At 38.1% G+C, this 24,179-nt stretch overlaps 1 protein-coding gene across 10 annotated transcripts; it reads left to right on the top strand.

Annotated features, from left to right (window-relative positions):
* Positions 1-392: 392 nt before the first annotated feature.
* Positions 393-24,061, top strand: aralar1 (calcium-binding mitochondrial carrier protein Aralar1). 10 transcript variants are annotated; one of them, XM_076625278.1, is made up of 23 exons: positions 8,214-8,352; positions 10,138-10,351; positions 10,430-10,672; positions 10,922-11,094; positions 11,174-11,394; positions 11,558-11,984; positions 13,526-13,582; positions 13,701-13,843; positions 13,950-14,065; positions 14,137-14,276; positions 14,335-14,481; positions 14,554-14,695; positions 14,766-14,859; positions 15,250-15,285; positions 15,916-16,006; positions 16,130-16,205; positions 16,421-16,539; positions 16,615-16,785; positions 16,884-17,024; positions 17,105-17,299; positions 17,389-17,491; positions 18,136-18,226; positions 18,553-24,061. In XM_076625278.1, exons 6-23 carry the CDS (start codon positions 11,970-11,972, stop codon positions 18,728-18,730), a joined length of 2,055 nt encoding a protein of 684 aa, XP_076481393.1. In that variant the 5' UTR covers positions 8,214-8,352; positions 10,138-10,351; positions 10,430-10,672; positions 10,922-11,094; positions 11,174-11,394; positions 11,558-11,969; the 3' UTR covers positions 18,731-24,061. The 10 variants fall into 10 exon arrangements, with proteins under 10 accessions (XP_076481389.1, XP_076481387.1, XP_076481396.1 ...); XM_076625276.1 differs by having other exon boundaries at positions 10,138-10,672; XM_076625277.1 differs by lacking the exon at positions 8,214-8,352 and adding an exon at positions 9,656-9,949 and having other exon boundaries at positions 10,138-10,672.
* The last annotated feature ends 118 nt before the right edge of the window (positions 24,062-24,179 follow it).

A 24,179-nucleotide genomic window follows, 5' to 3' on the forward strand; every position in this document is an offset into this window, starting at 1 on the left:
ATACAAATTAAATTTGTTACTCTTTGACCATCCTCTTTTCTGGCATTAACTATCACAATAGTATCTATCATAACATTCTATTTTATTGTCGACCGATTAAAAATTTTGTTATTCAAACTAAATGGAGATTAAATTTTCAATTTAAACAGTAAACAGAAACGGAATTAAGGAGATTCGTTAAAGGTACATAAACAGATAAAGCGAGTTTATTTAGGAAAACGTAGATAAACGTAGATAATTCTTGAGAGATAACTCGATCGATAATGAAACACAATATTCAAAAAGTAGCGCGCTTTTGAAGCTCGCTAGTGCCACTAGCGAATGATGATAGAATGGCCGATGAGATGGCGTTAGCTGACTGGTTGACGCACAGTAGTATGGCAGCTTCCGTTTCGTCAAGTGTTTTCAAAGAACAGGTGAGCGTTTCGTAGAGTGCGTCGCGACTCTTTGGATAGATTGACGGTGAAGAAGCTCGCTACTGAGTTCCCTCTGGTGTTGTGGCCCGGTGTGTGACTGTGTGTGTGAGAGTGTGTCGTCGAACGTCGATTTGAAAAATTTCAAAGTTGACTTTTATAGAAGCGGGCCTGTATCGTTCTTTAGGTGTCTTGAATCTTTTGTCCTCGAGTTTTGCTACAAACTCGTGCGTGCAGGGACCGATCGAGGTAAAAGCTTCCTGCTGGGAATGTTGATGGACTCGCTTCTCGTTCGAGCATCCTGCCAAGAGGTGGGTAAGTTTTGCCGATCTGTTCACCTGGTTACGCGGTACGCCGTCTCGACATAACGTTCGCTCGATGTAGACCGTCTTTCTCAAAATCGAGATGTTTCTTTCCGGCTTTATTCATGCTGTTTGCTGCTTGCACCTCGAACGATTGATTTTCCGGTTATGCCGAATTTAGATCTTTTCACTTTGGATGATCATCACAGATAATTTTTTTATAGTGAATGTGAAAGATAAAAGCAGTAGTATCTATACAGTTTACTGAAATATTCTCCTCTAGGTTGATCCAGTAGAATGATAGATCTTGAAACGAAGTATAGTCTTCTCTATTCTCCTCTCTTAAAAAATACGTCTTATTCTCCTGTTCCATTCTCTTATTTGTTATTAAAATTTGTAATAAAGGACTGCCCAGGAAATGGTAACAATCGGCCAAATCCATATTCATTTCATGCGATATGTGTCATAGAAATGCGGTCTAAATATGCATTTAGTATAACCGTACTTATAACAGCATGCACGCACATTATAAAATATAATTAAACTCGTCCGAATCGTCTCACTACGAATGAATCATCCATTCAAGGAATCAAGAGCAGAGATTGATTTTACTCTATTCACTAGTCACTCTGGATGAAACGCAGATGAAAACATGTTTTTCGATGAATCATCCGTGATGACCATCCAAAGTGAAAAGGTGTAAATTCGGCTTTAGCTTGATTTTCATCGAGCTCTGCCGTAGAGACGGAAGCGGTACTGGCCGAGTGACATCTGCATAGAGTTGGACGTGTCCACGAATGGCGGTGCGAATATCGATCCTTTGGAGTCTCCGGTCGCGAGGCCGTCTTGTTTTCGAGGTCACCAGGACTTCAGTCGCAGTCCTCACTCTCGATCTTGATATCTTCGTCGCAATCCCTCTTCTTTCCTTTTCACGCACCCTTTTTTCACCAAAGCGTCTATTGTCATTCCCTTCATCATCTCCTCGCCTTCCCTTCCATCTAATGTTACTGGATGATTACTATGATTGTTAACATCCTGTGTACCACAGATTGCCCGTAGCGATGAATACACAACATGTACACCAAAGAATCTGTTTTTTTTTTACCATTGATAACGTGTACAATGTACAGTGACTCATGAAAGTCTTTGAACGTAATATTGGAATTTCATCAACACTGTAATGAGATTCAACTACCATGATTATGTTGGAAGAGTTTGAAATAAATGTAAAAATACAACGCCTACTACAATATACAATACTTGATACAGTACGTGTTGCGAATTCTCAACTAGGTGACGATCAGTCAGGTTGCAACCGATCCTGAGGGTTGTCCTCGTCACCATGGTTTTCACGAGGTGGGAATCTATTCTTTCCAATCTTGTACTTATGTACCCTCGTGGGTGCATCTGCTCTGGTGTTGCTGATTGATACCAGATGTGTACTTTAGAGCGGACCTATCGGCCCGCACATTTAGGGTAACAGAATAACAGTTCGATAACTATGAAACTTCCTCTAGTTTCAAAGTTGTTCTGGAAAGACATTTCAAGTATCTCCACACTGCACTGCGGTAGATTGTATTCTTTAGGTGTTGAGATGACAATCTAAGGTAATTAGGGAATAGTGGAAAAGTAACTAAGCAGTACAGTAACCTTGATGTGTAAGAATTTTGGCGCATAACTTACATAAGTGGTCGAGGAAATCGCCGAAAGTGTCCTATTTCTAGAGATGCAGGAACAAGCGTGGGGAATGCAGACATTCGATCCAAATCGAACGATATATGTACTACTACTTACAATCACTTTGAACGCGATGAGCGCAATAATCCTTCCGTGTTGTACTTTCAAATCTTATTTTCAAGTACCGATCGATATATCCCATGAAATGTTAGCTTTTTGCATCGGAAACAAATTTAAATAAATTTTCAAATTTTTATTTTCTCCTACATTATCAATATATACGATATTTCGATTAATCGATATACGTACTTACATATCGATTTATTTTCTTGCATGAAAAACAGAATTTAGATAAATTATATATCTACATATCCGATATTTTTATTGATCAATATACACATGTATTGTACATAGCTGTATCGAGCAATCGATATGTCTCTGTATCGAGCAATCGATATCCCTCGATCGCTGTATTTTCGACCAATCGCGGGGAGACGTAAACGGGAGTCGTAAATTCCCGTTACGATTATAATAATCGACACCACGAGTTGATCGATCCCCTGATTTCCGTTAAGATAATAGGGATGATTAAGTTAATATAACACTGTGATTCACAGGGTTAGAAGGTTTTATTTCCAACACTTAAGTTACACTGTTCAGTAGGTATAAATCGTAGATGACAATTTGGCGCACGAAGATATGATAGATGTGCACAATAGAGCAGAGCTCTTATAGTTGAATTTATTAGGTTAGTGGACGTAGTACTGGAGGATACTTAATAGAGGAAGTGAATGTTCGGTAATCCCGAAAACCGACTTAGATAGATGACGCGAGTTAGACTTTTCTAGCGGTGTAGAAGAATTAAAGTATACAGTGCCGATGCTGTGTCGGAGGAAAGCTAGCGATGGGTCTGTCTAGCGCACGGGATCATCGGAGTTGTTCATGACATTTTTGGTCAGAAAAGTGGGGGCAGTATACATCGTTTCTGATTGGATAAACGAAGGTTGATGGACTAGGAAGGGTCTTAGCCGTCCTCGATAGAAAGTTGCCAGTAGGAAGCATCGGTCGTGAACAAAATTAACTTTCCCTTGTCAAGCCGTAGTAGACAATAGTCTTTAGAAAATAATTTGGAAAAACGATATTTGTTGGGTCTGAAGGACCTTAGCTAGCAAATTCCTTAGATTTACGCTGGGGCATTGAGGCTATTGAGGGTACGCAGTAAGGATGAGCGGACTGAATACAGAAATTCACGTAATAGTGTTCTTATGAATTTGAATGTCTTTATTGCATTATCGAAGTATCGAAACAAATTGTCGCAATTTTTCAAATGAAAAAAGCGCTGTATTACGTATTTAATTCCTCTTACAATAAAACAGAGATATTTTATTCATAGAAACAGTTCATCGTTCGTCATATTTTCATGTTATTCTTTTCTTCGTTCCAATGAATACCATCGGTGACGTTAAAGTGCGTTGAAAACCAGTAGAAACCGGTATCACTTTAACGATCTAACGAACTGTATTTTCAGATTGTGTTAGCAGCGTTTGTTGTTAAGATACAGGAAGCAAATTAATTGCAGATTAACAGACTCGAGAATAAAAAATAAATATTTTATAATAAATATTTTATTTATCATAAAATTATTTATTATAAATTTTATTATAAATTTATTATAATTTGTATTTATTATAAAATTAATTAATACATTTTTTATAAATATTTTATAATAAATTTCGGACTATACACGTGATAAACAATTACTAATCTATCGTACTTGCGTAAATGTTAACAATAATAGTAACGATAATATTGGTAGAAAAAGACACATTTCTTAGCGTAATATGACGTTCAACGAATATTATCGCAGTATACAGCCTGTTTTTCTTTTCTTTGTTGCGGTACTTTCTAATCGCTCGTTCTTGAGTAACACTGTCTATTATTTAGTATTTGGAAACTGCGTGCGTTGACCGGTTCGTTTATCGAGTTCTCAGCGAGGCTTTTTTATCGTGTCCCGGATTTCACAACACCCGTGTTTATTGTCTACTTTTATCGTGGAAAAACAAGCTGAAACACGACGAGATACCTTAACATGTAATAATCTAGTTACTAGAGCAATATGCGTTTTTTTATCGATTTCTCAGATTTTCTCCATTTTGGTGAATTTCATTTATTTGCCGGTTACTTTTCCTTTTTAGGATCATTAATAGCGAAAGAAGTTGATTACAAAAGAAGCATAGGTTTACTCCCTGCAGCCAGTACAGGAACTTTAAGCTTGAATCTCTAAAAAGTCGGCCAGAGAAGGCTAAAGTCGCATTATTTCGCAAGCGATTTAAATCCTGATTCCCTGACCTTCGTCGTCGCCGTTTTTCTATCTAAAAGCAGTCATTACTCGAGCAAATTTTTTATTTTTTTATTATTTATTATTTAATTTATACTTTACAATTTGTCCAGCTGGACGTTTGGTAAATTTTTCTAACTTAATTGGCAAGTAACACGTAGATGGCTATCCCAGTGGGATACCATCTTCGAATTTAGGTTATGTTCTGTGTGAGATCTGTCGGCTGTTTCCTTCTTAATCTTCTCTCGAGCAATTTTTCACTGAATATAAAATATTATTTTGGAAGACGTAAAACGTGCTTATCGATGCATCGATAGTTTTCTTCGGGCTTGATAAAGGTTGGTAAACATCAGGAACGTCACGCACACGACAATTACGATTACTTCAAGGTCGCGTCGACATTGGCGATAAACATTCGAGGTAATCAACCGAAATCGTCTATTTATTTTAATTCATTTGCCACGTATGTAATTTGCACAGTAGACGAGTGGTTGCGACTGTTCCTACTAGTGAATCAATTTTATTATCGGTTCCAGGAAGATCTGTCGCGAAGAATACACCGCATTGCCGTAACTGTTCTCTGCGCAAGTCATGATTTTTCTCAAGATAAAATACAACATCCGATCACCACTCGATCGTATCGTAATACGTACAATATTCCCTATCGACTTGTGATTTCGCTTTGACATAACTTGATAAATAATCATTGAGCTGTCAGCTGATAATCGATTTAGCAGGTAATTATATAACGAGGTTTAATATACTGATAAGAATTATTGTAGCACAATTAACGAATAGATAAGGAGCGTTTTAGGTTTTTGCAACTTTGAAATTAGGATGGTAGTGTAGCGTTATAGGTAAGAAAATACTGAAATAAGTTTCCTGATTATTCGCAGTTTAATATTAACAGTAGTTAGTTGATGAAATGATTTTCTAATTAATATAAAGTTAAAGATAGTTTCAGACGTTGATTGGGACTCTCATAACTGAGTGGAACGTTTTTTTTTGGTCTGATAATGGAGTTGTGGAGTCAATAGCCTTTGGTGGTTTGCGAAAGCTCGTAGATTTTAGTGCAGCGGTTCGTAGACCGAAAATACTGCGACTCGAGATTTTCAGGCCGTGCTAATTTCGAACCATCGTATTTTGCGTGAACAACATTGCGTAAAAACCATGATCTCGTCTAGTTCTCCTTATCTTTTCTTTTCCTCAATTAATTAGATAAGAAAATCTTCAATTTTGTAAATCTGTTTTAGTAATTGATCGGCGTGGAACGGTAGCAGTAATTGCCGAATCGGTTCAACGTTGAATCTGATCGACGATCTGAAATTTAGAAGCAAAGAGAAGATCGCGATATTTGTATTTTTTTTATTGGAATGGTAGTTTTGGCCAACGATATATATTACAAATAATATAGGACGCGAGATTTATTTATTCAGGACAGTATAAATACGCGTTCTTGCTATCTCCTAGCACAAGATACAGTCTACATATATTATTACTTTTATACGCTGGATACGTGCCTAAAGGAGCCTCCTGATCTTCGATTTCTGCCGTAATTTCACCCTCTACATTCACCAATTTCTACTGTTGTTCTACGGTATAGTCATCTATAGCGACCAACTGAATCTGTATTTAATATCCCCTCTCGTTAAGAGCGTTAGAAGAAAATAAGATAACTACAGTATCTATAACGTTGAGTTTGAAACGACACGAGAAGGAAGAAGAAAAGGAAAATTGAAGATAAAAGTGGAACAAGGGAAGCAGGAATCGTTTATACACAATGAATCGTATACCGCTGTCTCGTTAAAAAGGCTCGTCGTTGACCTGAAAACGCGGTGGAATTTTTTTTCAAAACGTACAGTTTTCTAGTAAAATGGTATGCGTTTCTCTCACGGTTGCGAGATTCATCCTGAGTTCAACGTTGTTCCCTTCGCATTGACCCAATTCCTTTCGCATAACGCGAGGCCTGGATATGGGTATTATTATCCCAGCCACGGCATTATTCTACCATGAATTCGTTCGATCTACCGACGAACTCGCGTTACCTTTTCAGTCCTATAGTCAGATAGTTCCCACTTTTTTTTTTTTATTTTTTAAAATCGATAGAGGTACGTTTCCTCTAGACCTACGGTGCGCTTTGTCTACAGCTAATTTGTTTGATCACGTTGTCGACATGCTTTGGTTTGACAATATTTATAGAATAGAATCTCCTTTCGAGTTAATTTTCACAAATATTTTAAAACTGATAATTTCCTGAAACGTAGATTTGTAATGTAGATTCTTTCAAAATTGATGACTTTGGTAATGTAATTTTGTAATGTGGATATTTGAAAAATTTATAGTTTTGGAAATGTAATTTGAAATATAGAAAATTTAGTTTGAAATTAGCAAGTAATATTTTATTTGAAGGTCTATTAATATATTAAATTACGTGAACTTTTCAGAACTTTTAAGAGGAGGTACATGTTTCACGAGAGCATAGCATGTTATCAAGAAGGCTTGTAATTTTCGTGCTCAAGATTTAAGTCAGTTGCGCGGAGAATCGACTGGAAATATGATAGAATCGTTGCATCAGCATCATGTAACCAGGAATCATCACTTTTTTTAAGACACGCAAGCGTACTGTTCTGGATTAGTTTCAACCGGTTTCTCATGTTGATCGTTTCTTTGACTAGATCTGGGTAAGTCCAGGATCCTAGTTTGGCTCGGATGCGCAGATAAATCCAGGTTAACCGCGAGATTTTGCATTCCCTGGCTTCGGACACGTTGGACTCAGTCGCAGAATCAGGTCGACCATGCCAGGAATCCGATTTTGCCGCAGTTTCCTTCGACACGTTTGCAGTCCTTTTAGTCACCTTGATCTTTCAATCGATCTCCTATCGATTATTGATTTTCTACGTTCTCTAAGTTTAAATTTATTCGCAGAAGAAAAAGAAGAAGGTTGATATGGATTAAAAAGTAAAATACATACTCATATAGATATCAAAAAATCATAAGAAAAAGGATGCTTGTTTCATTAACATTTCCTCATTTTCATTAATAATTATCAAAAGCAGTCTATTAAATACTAAAAAAAAAAAAAAAAGAATTTATTAAGAATTCATAGAAGTTTAAATTTATTCGCAGAAAAAGAGAAGATTATTGGTATGAAGTAAGAAGGAAAATTGATATACGTCTAAAAAGGATAAGAAAAAGGATGCAGCCGTCTGTTGGAGATCAGCTGGAAAATAAGTTCAGTATACAAAACTGTGCGATATAATCTGGGCCTTCCTGTAACAGTTTTCCCCGTAAGAGGGTCGGGGACCTCGTGTCCACCTCCCAGCGTGAACCTGCACCAGTTGCGTTGTGAAACTCGCTAGGTCGGCCGTGGGCTCACCGCCAGTCACGCCTGGATCGTTCTCGAGGTAACTTCTCTCTGGAGGCGGCACGATCCACTTATATATATCGTCGTCATGTGATTCGGGACCAAAAGACGTATCGTTCTTTTTTTATCGCGTTTATGTGCATTTAATAAAAATAAGCGACTGATTGAATTCTCAGGTGTCGGACTCTTACTCGTTGAACTAGAAAATTGGATGAGGAAGGGAGAATGTATGAGAAGAACAACGGCGTTTACGAAGAGGTTAGCTGGGATCATTTTAAACCACTTTTAAACCACTGAAATTCCTAATCTCCAAGTCGCTGTTTATTAATGGTGCACCATGATTTTTCTAATTATACAAATTCTGCGAAAAACGGATCGCCGTGACTGTGAGTTGTAAATCGTGATTTGTTGTTTAGTCTAGATATCTGGGGCGATACAGGAAAACGGAGAAGAGACGTGGAAATAGTGATTTTTTCGAGGAAGTGTTAGCGAGGCTCGAGGAACTGTGAAGTAATTTGATTGGAATGCGGTTGATGGTTGAATGCGAGTTTTGTTACACGATACGCGCTGTATGTTGGAACTATTCTGCTAATAAGTATCTGCTTTGGTGCTAATTGAATCGTACGGCAGGAAAGAATTGTCAGAGGCGATCTTCCTCTTCGATATCCGATATTTGATATGGAGTTGATAACGTCGTTGTTATCGATCATAGAAAATCTAGAGACATTAAAATATGTCTCGAGTTTCTAAAAAGAGAATAGGCTTCTTTGAACGATATTAAGAGAATACTTTGAATCTAAGTCTAGGGAAGTGAGTCTCGCATAAAGTAGGATTTATTAAAAATTAAAATATAGTCGATATTAGAAGCATCATTTACAGAACATACGAAACGAGACATTGAAGTCTACGATTTTGATTAGGATCATCAAGACATGTGGAAAGTAGTGTAAACAAATTCCAAGTCAATTGGTCTTCGATTCTCGTGAGGACAAAATTACCAAGGCTAGTATAAAAGCTTGTGTTCCAAGGAAAGGAAGAAACGTCGTTAAAATATTGTTAGAGGAGAGGTAGTAGATTATTTTGAAAAGGCACTAATGATCGGCGTAACTAAAATTACAAGATAGCCAGCTAGATAATTGGCAAGAATGACGGTGTAATATCAATTGTTCAAGTTGGTTCATTACGTAAATGTGTAATCTTGTTTTTGTCGAGATTATCCGCAGTCCAATCCATCGGTGGCTCCCGACAACAGACTGAAATTCCTTAACCGCATTAGATGCCTTCCAAGTTAGGTATATATGTACGTGCTTATTCCGATCCAATACGAGATCTTTGACTCGTACACATTCGCATCGGATTATCTGTCGTCGCTTTTGTACCCGCTCTTACCGTCTCGAGGCACACCTGTTGCTTCTTTTCCTTTTTTCTCAAGACCTTTTCGACCGTTCCGAGAGATCTGACCGATTAGACGGGAAACGAGGATGGCCCGTGAAGAGGAATTACTGGAATTAGTATTGGAAGCCGTCTAGACTGCTACGACCAAACGTACCCACCGTTCGCTTTCATATCTGAAAAAGGGAACAAAGAGGAAGCTTCAACCGTCTGATGTAACCGATAACGAGAAGAGTATTTAAGCGATTCGGTGTTACGAGTATTACGATACGCGCAATCAGATAATACAGTTTTCTTGGTACTGTTAACGCATCCGAGTGACCCTGACTTCAACACGGAGTGGAAATGCCAGGCCTTGACATTACGAATTGAAATTCTTCGGAATGTTCAGTTCATGGGAATGATTGTCAGTCAAATTTGACGTTCGCTATTGGTATAAGGAAGTTGGAAAAGATGATGTGATGTACGTTAGTCACGATTCACTGTAATATATGTAGGGCTAACATAACGGTCGAGTGGCCTTGGTCCTAATTATAACAAATTTTCCACGTCATAGAATAAGAAATTAACTTTCTTAGAACGTTGTCAGCATTCTCTTTGATTATTCTTTTCAATTACTGCTATTTTTAGTTAACTGTTTGCGTATTTTAGGCTCGACTGCAGACCGCAGAACACACGATGGCAATAAATCGCGCCATTTTGAATCATGTCGCAAGCCAGCGGAGGTAAAACGATCCCCATTAAACTCGACCATGGCTCTAATCGGAGTTCTGTGCAGTGATAGAATCTCAGTTCCACCAGGGAAACTAGTATTTCTTCCTGAAACGAACACATACTCAGCGGCGATGAATGTATCTATTTACAGGTCGTTGTAAATCACGTGTTAAACATGGCAGGAAATCCTCCATGGGCGTCACTCTTCTATTATCTATTGATTACACAGATCTTTTGCGGAAGAAGCTTGCCTCTGATTCACCTTTTAATACTTTGACGTCGGTGTACGTGTCGCGTGCGTGTAGTTTCACCTTCCGCACAATTTTGCAAGGTAAATGTGCGAATGAAAAATACGCCAACGCTTGAAAAAATGAAAAATATCGTTTCCGGTTTGCCGATGGTAGTGCTTGAAAAACGCAACACATCGATTCAGGTCTCCCAACGTCAATATGTTGATCAAGCCACGTAAATGGTACATATATGTATAATAAATATATAATATATAATAGAATGTATAATAAATATAAATATATAATAAGGAAAAAGAATTAGAGTCTGTTTCGGATACAAGGAAGTTATCGATATAAAGGTTCCTCATAGAGTCTTCAAGAATAAAATTAGCTCGTATCGATGTACAATTTAAATTATTAGCAATTATTATCAATTATAAGAGCTACGTGCTGTACATATTATTTAGATGTTCATTTGGCGTTTGCATTAGGTATCCGATATACGTTGTAAAAGTGTGAAAAAATAGTTGATTAATGGTTTCATTAACGTACGTCGATAAACGTACACGTGCATCTGCATTGGGAACCAGTTTACGGGATTATGTAACACGTGGCGTTGCAAAATGGAAGCAACTGATCCGCTGGTTAGCCAAGGCACGCGCTCGTGAGTACACAAAAATACCTGCTCTTGACAATGATCGAGATCGCTAGTGGCGTTTAACGGATCTGCTTTCTATTCAAAGAAACAAAGGAAATTGCGAGAAAGAAAGATAGCAGAGAAATTAGGAGCGGAAGAAACGGGAATTCTTGCTGAAACATCAGGACTACACGAAGAGAAAATAAAAAAAAAAAAGCGCGAGGAGAAGAGATGAGAAATGGACGTGTGCAGTTGGAGGAAGCAAAAAAGAATTGGAATGAGATTGAGGACATGTAGACAGTATAAAAAAAACCAGGAAGCTTCCATGTAAGTTAAGATGCCAGTAATGGCTTCGACCCACTTGCGATCATCTTCAACGTGGAAAACGTTTCCACGGTATCTGAACAAGTAGGAAATCATTTAGTTAAAAATACCTCGCGCTTCGATATCTGAGTCTGTAAACAATTGTACAATTTACATGGATTTCTAGGATCCTTTAAGAATGTTATTTGCCGAAGAAGTTAGGAGAGGCGAAGAGGTAACACGCTATCGCTGAAACCAGAAGAAAAAGGCAATGGTCTTTGAGATAGCCACGGTGGAGGGAGTTGTAGCAACGTTCTCTTTTCGTACAGCAAGGCTGAATCAGTCTCATCGTGACTTCCGAGCGCGAAGCACGCACTTTTCAATCATTGCCATCCTTTCATCGCAACGCACATATGTTTCTCAGAAGCACCTCAGAAGACCTGCTGATCATTTTTTGTGCCATTTTCAACGTCAGCATGCTGATCTCAAAGAACAGTTAACGTCGTTGCCGTGAAAAGATATTGTACGCGGCTGTCCCACTTTTATTGGACCCTTTTTACTTACGGAATCAAAGAAAGAAGAACCCAGAGATATATATAATGTGGGGAATGCAGGTGTGTCTTCTCTGGTGCTATGTTCACGTGCAAGTGTCGAAAGAGACGCCAGATCCTTCAGCTTTTCTTGTCTTCATCTTCTGTTACCTTATAGATCACAATGGACACGTATCGTATCATATATTATCTTCCTCATACACGATGAACGTGCGACCTTTCGACCTCTGTGTTATCTGTTTTGCAAAATTGACCAAGAACGTTCACCGAGTAAATAATCTGCGAAATATTGTATTTGACGGATGGGTGGATTATTTTTGGGAACCATTCATATTCCCTTGATAGAAGGACAGAGTTGTGTTCGCAACGCTGGCGCACTGGCTGACTGGGTCGTATCATTGCATTATTTTCTGCGTCAAGTTCTCGAACGTGGCGCGACCGTGAAAAAGCGAATATAATAGAGGCAGGCTGCTACTCACGCGACTAGTACGTGACACGCCTTTGCATACATTAATGTCAGAAAGGTTTGATCGTCTTAGCGTGCTTTTCTCTAGTTGTATCATGTTTGTTGTTTTCTTTCCAACTTTCATAAATGGAAGTTACGGTATGTAGGTTAGTTATTTGATAGAAGAGCGAGTATCGCAATTACTAGCGGAACTTTCTGATAATTGGATGTACCAGCACGTGTAGTTTCTGTTTCAAGGTTGTTATTCGGTAGAGTATGCAAATGCAGAAATCTGTGTAAATTTAATTTCCTGTTCAGTCCATCATTCGCTCTCGGAAGTTCGCTTTACACACTTTGTGTGTTCCTTTTTCGTTTTTCGGATTTTCCGCCACCGTTTACTTACTTACTTACTTAGGATGGCTAACAACCGTTTACTTACGATGGCGTAAGTACCACATCATGTGGTACTCGATAGAATTATTAAATGACAGAGGCAACCGACATCGTGATCCCTTTTTAGACTGGCATTTTTAAGCTCAGTCTCACCTTTGAACTTTGAACTATACTACTCAATGGCTGTTGTAATGTCAAACGTACATTAATGTAACGTTAGTCATATTATTAATGGAACCAGCTGTGTTTATATTTTGTTACGCTATGGTAGCGCTACTGGTTCTTCTTGGTTTTATATATGGAATTTCATAAATCGCGGTACATTCTGTGTTTTTGATTCATTATTATATATGTATACTATCCGCGATTTACGTAATTGTACGTGCAACGGAATACAAATGCTTTTTGTATTATGTGACGGTAAATTCTGTCGCTGATAACCCATGGTTCATAGATGTTATTTGCCTTCACTTTGAGATAGTGGCATTATGTTGTTTGTTAATGCGCTAGCGTGCTAGCGTGTAGTGCAAGCCATAATCAAGCTCGTAAAGTTTGTAATAACCAGTGGTTATTGCTGAATTCTGAACTTCTGACGTAATGTCTCAATCTTTACTGTCGTTCTTCCTACCTTCGAATTGATAATGTCGATAGTCGACGTCACTCGTGGAACACTTCAATTCTATCGTTAGTTAATCTTAAGGCAATTTTTTTCTCTCAAATTATTTTCCTCTTTCAAAAGATTATTAATCTTATATGTAATTTCTAGGGTTCCGGATATTTAAAGCGTGCAAATACTGAACGCCTCCATGAAATATTTAGTCAGGTAAACGACCCAATTTTAATTGGTTCTCTTGTAATAATTAAGGTTTAGCGATTATATCATCATTACGCACAATGATTACACACAATGAATGAAAATAAAAAATAAACGAAAATTGTAGTACGCTTCACAAGAGAAGAATGGCGAGTGGTTCATGACCCCGTCTGACTTTGTCCGGAGTTACCTTGGACTCTATACCAATCCAGATTACAACCCTGACTCCGTCAATCTGCTCGCTGGTATCGTCGATACCAGTAAAGATGGGTTTGTATTAAATCTTTTTATCCTTTTCTATGTTCATGAGAAATGAAATTCTATAAGATATTTCCTAAATGAAATGCTAGACATAAAAATGTATCTTTTTCTACAGGCTCATATCGTTTGCTGAATTCCAAGCGTTCGAAGGGCTTCTTTGTGTGCCAGATGCCCTGTACAAGACAGCCTTCCAGCTGTTCGATACTAATGGAAATGGAATGGTTACATTTGGTACGTAGAATCTGCCTGTAAATTCTCGATTAATTAACAACTCGAGTTTCTAACTTGTGTTTGCTCTGCAGATGAGTTCGCTGAGGTGATGAAGAAAACTGAACTCCATCGGCGGATGCCTTTCAACATGGACAGCAGTTTCATTAAACTTTATTTCGGAAAGGATAAGCAGCGACTGATCAGCTACGCGGAGTTCAGTCAATTCTTGCACGTAAGTTCTTGATAGGGAAACTTTCAGTTTCTGAAGCGTTAAGATATTCTATTTTTAGGATTTTCATGAAGAATACGCGGTGGAGGCATTCAAGAAATTCGACAAGGATGGTCAGGGTTTTATTTCAGCGCTAGACTTTCAGGATATCATGCTGAGTATCAAAAGTCATTTGCTGACTAAGGATGTGAGGGATAACTTAGTTGCCGTGAGTAATCGATCTAGAGTGTTCCTTTATCGATGTATAAAGGATTGGTTAATTGATTTACGATAATTATAGGCGGCCAGCACCGGGCAGGGCGGACGGAAAGTCAGCTTCCCATATTTCATGGCGTTCAATTCCCTCTTGCACAATATGGAACTCATTAAACGTATTTACCTTAACGCGACGAACGGCCATAGATTCGAAGAAGTTACTAAAGGTATTTACTTCTTATCCCTAGTAAGTATGTGAAAATAAAAGGAATGTAACAAAATGGTCCATTGTTTCAGAGAGGTTCCTTTATTCCGCACAAATGATGTCGCAGATCACGCCACTGGAGGTGGATATTCTTTTTCAACTATGCGACCTGCTACATCAAACTGGGTGAGTATCTCCAATCCTGAGAGCGAGCCATCCTCCTTGGCATCGATAGATCACAGAAAGGTCACATGGAACGAGTAAAACGTGCGATTACGATTTTTCCACGCTGGCCTGGTCAACGAGAAGCAATATGTGAATCATTATAGAATTAAGATGCTATCGTTGCACCAGCAAGCAAACATCGTCATCATCCAAAAAATGTCGAGTGTCTCTTGGCAAAGGAAGGATGGAGATTATCCCTGCTGAAACAATCATTTCTAAAAACCGCCTTCTATGCCTACCAAATAAGAAACTAAAAGCTTTCCACATAATAATTTCCGATCTTTTGTGAACGCCAATTAAAGTTCCCATGATTGAATACATTTGTTTACGTGTTTACGCTGCCTGGATCAGATCTACGGAAGATGACGAGGCAGATTCGCGGCTTGGGTGCGTCTTTGTATTACAAGAATAATCACGTGCTATAAATTCGTTCTAACGCATAAACGCTGGCCTCGCGCGAAAGTAACGGGAATTCCTCTATGATACGGAAACAATGAATTTAGAAAAATTAGTTGAAGATTTCCACCATTTTTAGCTAAATTTGTAATGCACGTTCTTTTCTAAATTCCAGGTTTGCTGTTTCTTAGAGTGACAATTCCCATTTCTTTTGCCAATGTATTTGTATGTACATAAATCGATAATATACACATTGTCTTCACCTACTTTCTTTAGCATTTATCTTAGGACGATGGTATTTGTAAACGTTTGCACATCGTGGGCACTAACGATATTCCATTTTATCCGATGCTATGACAGACTTAAGGATATGTTTAAGGAACTCTCTTGTATTGACAGGATCTGCATTTTTAGTATCGCTCGAAGCAGTGCCATCGACGTCCTTACTATAACGACCATCCTAGAAATACCTTGTTCTTTTATATTTCTTTTCTTTTTTTAATCTTTAAATTGGAAACGATCTCTTTCTTCCTTTCCCCCAATTTTTTGTTTTCTTAAACTGCTTTATCTTCGCCATGGTTACGGATCTACATATTGAGCACGCATTTTCTCGAATTTCAGGAAAATAATGTACAGTGATCTCGTGGCTATTACTCCTGAGCAGTATTTCAAGCAGATCACGAAACGCTTAGCTGAGATCAAAGCGGTGTCGGTAAGTGTGGTGACAGAAGAATACTCAAGCCAATCAGCTGACACCAGAATTACCGTTGAAGACAATCTATGTTACCGAAATCACGTTAGTTCCGTTGTTGAATAGTCAGTATTCTTGTTTCAGAGTCCTGAAGACCGCGGCGTGGTAGTGCAGATACTCGAGAGCGGATACCGCTTTGTTTTGGGATCCATAGGAGGAGGTAAGTCCGCCAGTTCCCACCATTTGTTACTTTTCTTGCAGCCACGGAGGTTTTTGGGATACCAGATTTACTAGTTCTCCTAATATTTTGCTAACGAATACGAAGTATTTGGGAAATTGCTTTTTTAAACTTGCAACGTCAACTCTATCAGGAGTGGAATTAAGCAATGGTAGTATTGCAAGTAAAAAAGACTAGATGAAGAATATTTTCTTTAGCTGTCGGCGCTACAGCCGTCTACCCCATCGATTTGGTGAAGACGAGGATGCAGAACCAGAGGACCGGTTCATTGGTTGGGGAGCTGATGTACCGAAACAGCTTTGACTGCCTGCAAAAGGTTGGAATCGAAAAGTCTCGCCACGATACACTGCCTACATTGTTAATTATGAAGTTGGTATCCTGCGTTTGACAGGTGATCCGGCACGAGGGCTTCTTCGGTCTTTATCGAGGTTTGGTACCACAGCTAATGGGCGTAGCGCCAGAAAAGGCCATCAAGTTGACCGTCAACGATTTCGTCAGAGATAAGTTCATGGATAAAAACAGCAATTTGCCCCTTTTCGGGGAAATTATAGCCGGGGCCTGTGTAAGTGATCCATGAACATCCCTTGACCTTTCACTCCTATGGTAGACTATAAATCCCCGTGATTCTAATGTATACGAGAACTTTTGTTTGTTCTCTAGGCTGGAGGATCTCAAGTAATATTCACGAATCCTTTGGAAATTGTCAAGATCCGGTTGCAGGTGGCTGGTGAGATAGCAGGAGGAACTAAAGTTAGAGCTTGGACTGTCGTCAAAGAGTTAGGCCTCTTCGGCTTGTATAAAGTAGGTATACGATAAGTATAATTCAATTGGAGCGAGTATTTGATATGAGGAGAGAATTGGAGAAACTCTTAATATTTCAGGGTGCAAAAGCTTGTTTCTTAAGGGATATCCCCTTTAGCGCAATTTACTTCCCGACGTACGCCCATACAAAGGCGCGATTAGCCGATGAAGGAGGTTACAATACTCCTCTGTCGCTACTAGTATCTGGTGCGATTGCTGGTGTTCCTGCAGCAGCGCTGGTCACTCCTGCAGATGTGATAAAGACCAGATTACAAGTATATTTTCTATATTAAACATTTCTTGCTCTTTTATTCTTGAAAGAAAGAGAGAAGAAAAAAGATTGTAATATTAATTTGATTTTTAGGTTGTGGCTAGACGAGGTCAAACAACGTACAGTGGAGTGCTAGATTGTGCAAAGAAAATTTACAAGGAAGAAGGTCCGAGAGCGTTCTGGAAAGGAGCCACAGGTATCAAGTTCTATTTTGAAGTTACATTAGGGTCGGAAGAAAATTCGTAACAATAGCGGGACATGACATTTATTTTAAGTTCTACATTGAGAAAGTTAGTAATACATCTTTTATTTGGTCGATTGCATGCGCGGGCGTCGGCCCTGCTGCATCATTCGACTATTCTTTTCCCCAATATGACCTGGCGTCTTACTTCTAAGTGAGTACTTCTTTTTCTCTCTGCCTGCCAGTTATCGTGACTTTTTTTCAATTTCCCAGCCAACCACCACTTTCTTGTTACTTTTGTTTAGCCACATTCTTGTCTTAACTTATCTTTTACTAGGTTCATTGTTTTGTATGCAGAGTGGTCATCAAAAAGCATTGCATTCTCACGGTTTATCCTCATGTAACGTAATTTTTTATTTCATTCTTATCCACTATCTGTTGATTTATGAAACTAATCACGTTGTCAATTTAGTCCTAGGAAGGAAATTTTTCGAGTACTTTGAATGTTGAATCTGAAGATGTGTCCATTCATAAAAGGTCATAACATTCATGTCCATTTTTGGGATTCAAATCTTTATTCAGACAAAGAGTATGAACCAGTGTGTGAAAATGTAACACGAAGCAAGCGATGGTATTCAACTTATCCTTTCATTTTACAGCACGAGTCTTCAGATCATCCCCTCAGTTTGGTGTTACCCTTTTCACCTACGAGCTTTTGCAAAGGCTCTTCGTAGTTGATTTTGGAGGATCGTAAGTGCATTTATGATTATACTTTTATTTTATTTGCGTATCGACACGCTTCTTCCCGTGTTCATTAATTTTTATTTATTTTCAATAACCGTTTATCCATTTTGTTTAAATTTTCTGTGATTAATGTGCATGCGAATTAAAAAATCATTTGGAACTCCTTATTTTTTTGATAAGTACGTCTTCCTGAATTCAAAATTCTGTTTCTGTTCGCGTAAACAGTTTGATAGCTTCAACTTCCCGTAAATTCAAGCAGATACTAACCAGAAATTCATCATTATCCATAACATATTTTTTTTCCTTAATATAATGTAAAATGATGTTTTCAGTCGACCTACAGGATCGGAGCAAAAGGTGCCTGCAACGGGGATGGCAGAGGAAATTCGATCGACGAATCCGGATCACATAGGAGGCTACCAGATTGCCTTGCCGATCTTCACTGGAATCGAGACGAAATTTGGTCTTTGTCTACCCAGGTTCCAAGCAGCAACTAGCATCAGAAAGTAACGTCGCCAACCTGCTTCAGCTAGATGAATATGTTTGTAGCAAACCCCTCATCATTGCAGAATTCCGTAATCATGTCGTTCAAAACTCAGATTCTCTGAGAAGAATAAGTGAAATGAGCTCCACAGAATTAAGAACTGGATAAAACGGGAACCCGTCGTCGATCGACCTAGCAAATTGCGCTTCTAAGCTGAACCTGGACGGGAAAGAACACCATAAGTTAAATAATCCCGGCAGAATGACGCAGGATATTATATAGGAGATAGACCAAGGAGGAAGACATGAAGAAGAGAGATATTCTCCCAAATTGATACTTGTACTACACACATGAGAGTAAAGGAAAGGTGTTATAAATATGGTGGAGGCTATCGGAGATTCCTTAAGTCTAGTTCGGTTAACGTGTATTTGGAATCGATAATGAAAGAGCAGCGTCAACGCGCACAATCTCCTCGGTGATAGCCTATTTATCGAAACCATGATAGCAGAGAACCATGGAAAAAGTCACACACAGGGTTTAGACAAGTTAAACACGGACGGTTTAGCCTAAGACATTGTTAAGATGAGTACTGTCTCTTTACGCTTATGTCATGCAAGCGTGAAGTTCGAATGGATTAGCGATGCGAAGAAGCAGAGGAAGTTATCTTCTTTATATACTTTCTTTTGTCTATAACCTCGTAATCCTCACATTTTCATCCTTTGCACTCTACTTTAAATAGCGAATAAGGACTTCCTCAAACAATATGTGGCAATAACGCTCCTCATTTTCGATATCGCTTTGCTTCAGTGAGATTTCTTGAGATGAAAACGAAGGAACTGATAGTTTGTTCATGGAAATTGTGCGAAAGATGAAATTAGGCGTGTTAATATGTTCAGTCCAGTCTTTTCAGCGAGAGAGAACCGGTTCGCGCTTCAAACCTTGCTTTACGCCGCCATGACCGCTATATTACTTTTTCTACTTTTTATATGTGGATCGAAGACATACTTGTTCGTACACGGTCCCGTGTGTTGAAAAATTTACACTATTTTTGTAGGGTTCTATTCGATTGTAGCGGAAGTAGAGGCTCCACGAGAGGGTTTCCGTTTCTCTAAGGACACCTACAGGTTTCAAAATCGCCTTACCGTTTCTCTCCACCTCATAGAATCGCTTTTAGAGCTTTTTACAGAGCCCCAGGAGGGCTGCACGACTTATTGATCTCTACTTTATCGAACGGCTGTAGAATCCGCCATGTTGTTCGCCTGTTTTCTACTCTTCTTCTAGTCGCAACTGCCATTCGTTTTATTTCTTTTTCAAGTATACGATAAAACAATAGTATATAATAGTTTCGTTGGGATCGATAATTCTAATTTCGATGAAGTTCCGATTTAATAATATGTAACCTTTTGTTCGTTCTATCGCACAGCGAGATCAGAAGAGGCTACGCCCTTACACGTTTCTTCCTTTTTATCGGAAGCTAGTGAAAAATGTTCTGTATTGCACGAGATTCTAACGCTGTTAGGAATCACGTCCTATTTTGTCCTGTCTCAGACAATATTCTGACCTGGAGACCAGAGTCTCGTATGATACTAGAGAACATCCTGGAATATGTTTCTTTTTGTAAACGTTCTCGTTCGCTTTGTCAAACAATTCGGCGCGGCCTCCACGCGTTCAGTGTATTACCTATCAAAGATAATCGAGTTCTATTTGTAAGTAAGGATTTATCAAGAGCTCGAGGAGTGTTTTAAAACGATAAAAGGAGGACTGGATCCTCCGTCCATAGTTTCGTTCGCGGGCCTCGAGCTATTTTATATCACACGCGTGGATCGAGGAAACTATATGTGAATTATTTAGTTGATCGTCCGAAATATTCGAAGGGCGTAATGTTCCAATAACTTGATAACTCCGATAAATAAAAGACATCTGCTTCAATTCTTATATGCAAATAATAATGTATAAAAATTTCCTGTTTTTTTTCTTATCGCGATTATGTCTTTGATAATTTTGGACGATCAGATTGACCAATATCGCGTTGGTTTTTCGTCGAGAGGTCTCAAAGACCGTGAAACGCTCCCTCCCGCAGTTCGATATTGTATACTATTTAACGATACACGTCGGCTCATACTCGCTGTAGAGAAAATTAGGTCGCTTGGGACGAGCTTTCGACGCTTTCGATCGAACATTACGAGGTATGTAGGCACAGATTCGTGAAAGTAATATTTGTACCATGCTTCAAAGTCGCCTGACCTTTCATATCATCGTGATATTCTTAAAATTAATATCTAGACATTATTTTCCATCATTTTGTTGAAAGAATAAATACAATAGAACTCTATTTATCTGAAATTGCCAGGGGAAAAACAATTTATATAATTGAAGTGCATACAGTAAGAGTTAATCAATCTTCTGTATTCTCTATAATTTTCGTTCACATAATGGGAGCTTACATTCAGAGTGAATTCAAACAGTGAAAGTGCAGTTGATCGGGTATTAACTAAAATTTTATTTCAATAAATGAAGTGTAAATAAATGGAGTTCTACAGTGTATTAAAGTATTTTAGTTTATGTAAATTAGTCATTTGTCGCTTTTTGAGATTAGTTTGTGATCAAAACTGATTCAGGCGACTTTGTAGAGTTATCGAGGATCGTTGTATCAATCGACTTCAGCGAAATGCGACTTACTAGTAATTTTCACTACCAGCTATTGCGTATTCCTCTTTATGTGCATGTCGAAATCTCTTTGGTCAAAATCTCGGGCCATACAAAAGCGAAGGGGAAGGAAGAGTTTGTTGTCAGACCTCGACATAATACTTGAGTCGATTTTTTTATATGGCACAGTTTTTCCAAATTCTTTCTACAAAATTATTTGTTCTCTGGAAGAGGGACAGAGAACAGCTGTACAAATTTATGGGAAATAGCAAACATTTCGTGAAGTACATATGTTTACTTTCCCGGTGTAATTTTATGGCAACTTGGTCTTCCTTTAAAGCGGCAACTTGTAAATTAAGTTCTGGAGGTTAATTAGCGTAGATATATCTCAAATACTGAACCTATATTTGTGTAAGATTAGATAATCTTAATTACTATAGTTAACATAGTACTGACCAAACTAGGCTCCAGAACTTAGACGGCTTTGATTATTCTGAAAGTGATAAACGGTGTCCATCTTTGAAACAAACTTTTTGAGGGTGTCCCGAATGAAGTTATAATTGTTAAAAGCGTCGAAGTATTATCTTGTGAGCTGACAGATTGTCAATATGTATCAGGTTCAAATAATTGATATATTTTAATAATTGAACGAAGCAACAGAAAATCATGGGATAGAGGGAGAAGAGACACGTGCTGTGCTCTAGACTAGAAAGATGTATTTTCTTTGTCTGTCGTGATGTATAGTGATCAATGAAATCACGTGAAAACAGAAGAACGAAGTTGATCATGTACATAAAAGATGACAAGAATGAGTACAGAGATATCTATCGTTTGGGGCAACTGAAATGCGGAAATGAATCGCTTTCTGGCCCGAAATATCAACTCAAATATCCTGATCATAGTTCGATGTATATACATATGTTGCATATGTAATATATTTGGCCGATGTGCATACGTGTCGTGCATGACATGTACAATTTGCAAATACGAATACTGGAATATATTCAATTACGTTCGACTCGATTAATCTATAGTTGATAAAAAAGTGTGTGGTCGGTAAAAATTGTAAAATCGATAACAGGCTTCGTTGGTAATTGGTCGACGATTAATAATCGATTATGTACAGATGAAAGGTTAGTGAATCAACTATCTAAACGTTCTAAGTGCCAAATGAGTATTTTTAAAGCTAAACTTACTCTTTTTTTGGCAGTTCGTTCTTTCTTTGCAAATGATTTTATTTGCTTAGTAATTCGAGTCGAAATGATTGATCGTAGGAAAGTATTCGTAGATGTTCGGGAGCATACAAAATAATAAAAGTTCAGGAATCCGTCGTATGCATTCGCAGCTCAATACACTTTGGTTTTTATACCGCCACATCGTCGAAGCGATTTTTCTCGATATTTCTGCACTAATCTCTAATCATCGTTCTTAGTAAGATTTATCTCTTTATTATCGTCGTCGTCACGATTTTTAATGTCGCTACGAATATTTGTCGGGTTTAATGGAAGGACAGAAGATATTCGCCGTCTCACATACATACATATATATACATACACAGAGATACGCAGCGGACGCGATTATCAAGCTTGTGCTAAAGGGGAGAAAAGAACAGGAAGAATCAGATACGCGGCTCGAAGGAATTGAACAATTTCTACTCTTCATAAAGCTAGCGTCTTAAACAAGCCAATCAGGTGCTTCATTTTTTGTTCCTATTTTACTTTTCATATCGCATTGCTTCATGAAAAATCTGTTGTTTCATTTTAGATATTGAATCGAAGGTTTCTCCAAACGGCCTAAAACACAAAAACTGTTTGCTTTTGTTCACAGAGCGTTTCTGAAGAACACCTGTTCTTTGTGTTTGCCGGTAACGTTCACGTTCTGTCCCAACAGAGATCGAAATGTGAAATGACGCCGGCAGGAGGCATTACACGGTCCCACGATTATTAAAGTAACGAATGTAAATCAACGATTCTCGCTATGGATATCAATGATAGTTTAAAATTTTTAAGAAAGAAACAAGGAGATTTGATATATATTGGAATTTCGATCTCTGTTCACAGGCTTCGATGTTTCGCCTGTTACGACCACTCGTTAGCGGGAGACCTAACAACACAGACAAAATAGTTACGTGATTGCACAAAAGATATAATATCAGAGGGGAACTAAATAAGCGAATTAGGATTAAAGGAACTAATTAAATTGAAAAAAACCAAAAGATTATTATGTATATTATTCAAGCGAAAGAAACACAAGTAATTAAGCTCGCTTCCATGATCGACCATCTCATATCCCAATCGTATAATGATAAAGGAAAAAGAAAAAGAAAATAAGAAAAAAAAATGATATAAAAGATAATTTAACGAAACGATTATTATACGATGATGTAACTATCAAATATTATACACTAGGTCTTTCTTGTCCCCGTTGACATAAATCGAATCGACGTTCTACTGATCTGTGATCATTGTCAGATTCTTGACGGTAAACCGGAAGGCCGATTAGTTAGACGATTTTGAATTCAATTCTTACGAACTATTCTCAGTCGTAATATCTTTGATAACTTAGTTTTACCTCATTGCAAATTGTAAAGATTATATATACATACAATTGTAAATCAAAAAAAAAAGAAGGAAAGAAAATACCTAATTGTGAATAACACCTAAGCTGTTGTGCATATATTTTAAAATCAGAATAAATATTATTTAAAAGACGCTGGTTCAGTGATCCAATTCACTCACAAGTAGACTACGGATTTTTATGCGTTTATGAGAAATTTAAAACAGCAAATTTGCATAGAATATGTGTAATATGCAAAAGCATCAAATAGAG

This window comes from Bombus vancouverensis, chromosome 16 (assembly GCF_051014615.1).
Source record: "Bombus vancouverensis nearcticus chromosome 16, iyBomVanc1_principal, whole genome shotgun sequence".
NCBI lineage: Eukaryota > Metazoa > Arthropoda > Insecta > Hymenoptera > Apidae > Bombus > Bombus vancouverensis.

Bases quoted from the DNA above. Each gene is read 5' to 3' on its own strand.
- aralar1 (XM_076625272.1), top strand. From the start codon at position 683: ATGTTGATGGACTCGCTTCTCGTTCGAGCATCCTGCCAAGAG. The intron at 16,540-16,614 runs GTTGGAATCGAA...TGCGTTTGACAG, and splicing joins GCTTTGACTGCCTGCAAAAG to GTGATCCGGCACGAGGGCTT. The intron at 17,492-18,135 runs GTATCAAGTTCT...TTCATTTTACAG, and splicing joins GTTCTGGAAAGGAGCCACAG to CACGAGTCTTCAGATCATCC.